General features: G+C 32.4%; 1 protein-coding gene across 1 annotated transcript; it reads right to left on the bottom strand.

Annotated features, from left to right (window-relative positions):
* Positions 1 to 484: 484 nt before the first annotated feature.
* LOC145008481 (uncharacterized) lies at positions 485 to 2,414 on the bottom strand. The gene is made up of 5 exons (XM_078967080.1): positions 1,839 to 2,414; positions 1,663 to 1,739; positions 1,542 to 1,578; positions 1,307 to 1,409; positions 485 to 1,205 (listed from the first exon to the last, which is right to left on the bottom strand). The coding sequence occupies exons 1-5, from the start codon at positions 2,110 to 2,112 to the stop codon at positions 680 to 682; spliced, it is 1,017 nt and encodes a 338-aa protein (XP_078823206.1). The 5' UTR covers positions 2,113 to 2,414; the 3' UTR covers positions 485 to 679.
* Between the last annotated feature and the right edge of the window lie 1,464 nt (positions 2,415 to 3,878).

Here is a 3,878-nt window from a genome sequence, read left to right as displayed (position 1 = left end):
TCTATTGAAGAGAAAGAGACAAGGAAGTCAGCCTTGTTCCCGGAGAGAGTATGACATTGATCAATGTTCATGCACGGGGGGATGTTTGTCCTTTGTAAATACTCCACCACCTCCATTCGCAACCCCACCACATTACGTTGATAATTTTTCAAAGTCCCCTCGTGACAAATTTTATCTTTTTCTCATCTTTGACCCTGAAAATCTCTTGGAACATGTAAACATGAACACCCACCCACCTACGCTTGCTAAAATGAAATAGATATGCGAGTAATTAATCATATGTTTAAAATAAATCCTAAAACTTCATAACTTTAGCTGCATCAAAATCATTGTTTTTGGACTTATAAGGTTTCATACGTCTCCTTCTTCATTACTATCTTGTGGGTAAATAAAAAGTAAAGACGACAAACAAAGAAAAAGTCGCAGATTTCCGTTTCGAGGTTCAATTTATTTGTAGCGGTGAATTGCCGTCAACTCTCACATATGACTTTTCTTGAGTCATCTAAAAACTTTATTAATCTAGATATGAAAGTTACAAAAGAGAGAAGATTATATCGTGTGGTGGAAATTTGAATTAACATTTAGAGGTCCTTTCCAAAATACAATAACAATCAAGAAACCTTACAAAACTCTAACGAATTACGTGAGTACCAACAAAATCTCACTAGAATTCTCGAATTCATATAGTCAGATCTAGAGTACTCGACATTCTTGGATTCTTTCTGAGTTGACCTTCTTCTAACAGGTTGCGGGAAGACTCCATGCCATAATCCTTATAGTATTTTTCCTTCTTTGATGAAGAAGAAAGTAGAGATAAACACAACGCACTATCCACTTCATCATCATCCCTAGTCATACTTCCCTTTAGGCTTAATGTCAGATTCAAATCAACCCCCTCATCAAGTGGGGCTTTCCTCTTCTTTGTATTAACAAAGCTATTCATGAATTCAGGATCAATCAGACTTGACCTGGTGTTGGTCAAAGTTTCATCCTTGTCAAACTCTTGATAGGCAATCTTGCAATTTTCATCCTCATTGGATGGTTTCTTTCTCATGTAATATGCCCCATAGTTCATTATAGTGTTCATGTTAAAGTCTCCTTGGCGTCCATGGTTCAATCCATGATCTTCTATTCTAGCATTAATCATATTGTTTGTCGAAGGTCTTGATACCATATCTGTCCCATGGTTGCTCCAAGAATTCTGGCTGCATCAATGTTACATATACTTTATATACATATATCCAAGATATTAAAAGAATAAAAAGATGATCAAATAATATGTCATTAAAGATTCTTGGATAAATACCTTAAATTAGCCCTAAACATCCTTTGATCGAGCCCAGAAAGTTGACAAAGATTGTGAAGAAGATGGTTGTTGCTACCAGCATAATAATCCCCCCCGTTAATTACTAAGAGAGAAATTTAAAGAAAATAAATGCTAAATCAAAGAAAAGGTCAAGAATCTAAAAACCCTAATCTTTAACTTAAAGTAAGATGTGAATCAAAAGTTTCCACATATAGAATACCAAAATTATATATACCTTGATCTTCATCATCGATCTTCTTACTTCTATACATCTATATATTAATACAAAACCAATAAAATCATAGTGAAAGATGGAAAATAAAAATGAAAATTGTTTGATGAACTATATATATCACCTGTAGATGGCTCTTTACATGAGCAATGCTAAGACCTTGGATGTTCATCAGTTGTAGAACTAATTTAGGGGTTGCTCCTTCACCAAACACAAATAAATAAAGAATTAAGTAATTATTATATGCTAAAATAGCATTGGGATTCTAAGAAAGCTTGATAATCGAGGAAATTTATATACTTTCTTGACCACCTAGTCGCTCCACGGCTTTAACAAAAGTGAGATGAAGATCAGGAGTCCATCTAAGCCTAGCCATCTTAGATCTTACATATGGCCTTACTCTAATGGATTCATCTTTCTTCTCACCCTCCACTTGATCCACCATGCTGTTATTCCCTGAGCTCTGGCTTGATTTGGTGTTGTTTTCATCATCAACTTCATCCTCACCAATAATGTTCCTGCAAGACAAGTGATTATTCATCTTTGAACCATTAGAATCTGCCTTTTCGATCATCTTTTTAAGTCGTCTCTCCAGTTTGTAGACAGAAAGATCACAAATCAAGAGTGTTCTTTAATTCACGCATCTTGAAATCTTTGATATGGAATGAAAGCAGCCTTCTCCTGCAAATCTTGATTTGAGCCAGTCAACAAATGGACATGATTACCCAACATCCTTCAAAAGTCCAAGTATAGAGAGATGGATTATCTATATTAAATAATAAAATAGGCTTTCAGATGTGCATGTGTGTACACTAGTCACATGAACATGTAGACATAGATGGACGCATGGGCCAGGGGACAATACAACTTATAGCTAGGCATACATGGTATGTGAAAAATGCTTGTATGAACGAATACCGATTTGGTTGTGCAATATGTTTATATTATAATTGCTGCATGTATAGCATGGCATCAAAGCCAATTTATCAACACCTAATAAATTCTGGATATATAATTGTATATTTTGGACAACTTTTTTCAGTTTGAAAAACTGAAGGCAAATTGAATGATTATTAGTTTAGATATCCATCTAGACATAGTACACTGCTAGGAAAAAAAATTCCATTGGCAATCTGTCAAAAATCCGTTGCAAAGCGTTTTGCCAACGATTTTTTTTTTCTGTGGAAATTATATAAACTATTTCAGACAACTTTTTTCAGTTTGGAAAATCGAAGGGGAATTGAATCAGTAGTTTTGTTATCCATCTAGACATAGTACACTACTAGAAAGAAAAATCTAATTTCCATCGGTAATCCGTTGCTATAGCGTTTTGCCGACAGATTTTGACGGACATTTTTCTTTTGAAATAACCTCTACGGTAATATTTTCATTATGTCGGAAGTTACTAACGGACTTCCAACGAATTTGATTTACATTGCTATTTTTTGTTGATATATTAGGGTTCATTTTGTCATCGTTCCGTGGGTAATATTATTCCGAAGGAAAAAAAGCATTTTCTAGTAGTGGTAATACAATCATAGTAGTTAAGGCATTCATAATTTATTGAACTTCTATATAGTTCAATGCATTATCACATTATACATTAAACATATATATATTACTACCCACAACCCATTAAACACTTATTAAATCTTAATCATCATTTTATTTTTTCTATTGAATCATTAAATGATAATTTAATTCCTCCATTCAACTATACTCCATGATATCTTTCACATTCCATTCACTTCTTATTCAATCCTAATCACCACACTATTAAATTTTTATACTACTTTAATCATGGATGCTCTTAACTCGTAACATTCCATATAAAATTGATACTTGAATATAATTAAAATATCGAATTACGTAATATAATTTTGAAAGAAAATTAAAAACTTTGTAAAGTTATACTTCCCATTATTTCTTACTATACCATTATATTTTACGATATATCATGTAAAGGCGCTGTATTTTAAAAAAAATTGTGTGCGTGGGAGCACGTGCGCGTGCGCGCGCACACACACACACACACACACACACACACACACACACACACACACACACACACACACACACACACACACACACATATATATATATATATATATATATATATATATATATATATATATATATATATATATATATATATATATATATATATATATATATATATATATATATATATATATGAGTGATTAACCAGTTATTTTTTATTAGGTTATCATAGTGTTAGAATAGAAAGTGTTTTTAAAATAAATCTCAAAATAAAAAGAAGTTTTAAGAGATAATGTTATTATAGCATACTACAAGTAAAGTATTATACTGAATAAATTT

Source organism: Lactuca saligna, chromosome 8 (genome assembly GCF_052625555.1).
Source record: "Lactuca saligna cultivar CGN05327 chromosome 8, ASM5262555v1, whole genome shotgun sequence".
NCBI lineage: Eukaryota > Viridiplantae > Streptophyta > Magnoliopsida > Asterales > Asteraceae > Lactuca > Lactuca saligna.
Note: the sequence above shows the minus strand (reverse complement) of the source record. Positions and strands in the feature narration are given on the sequence as shown.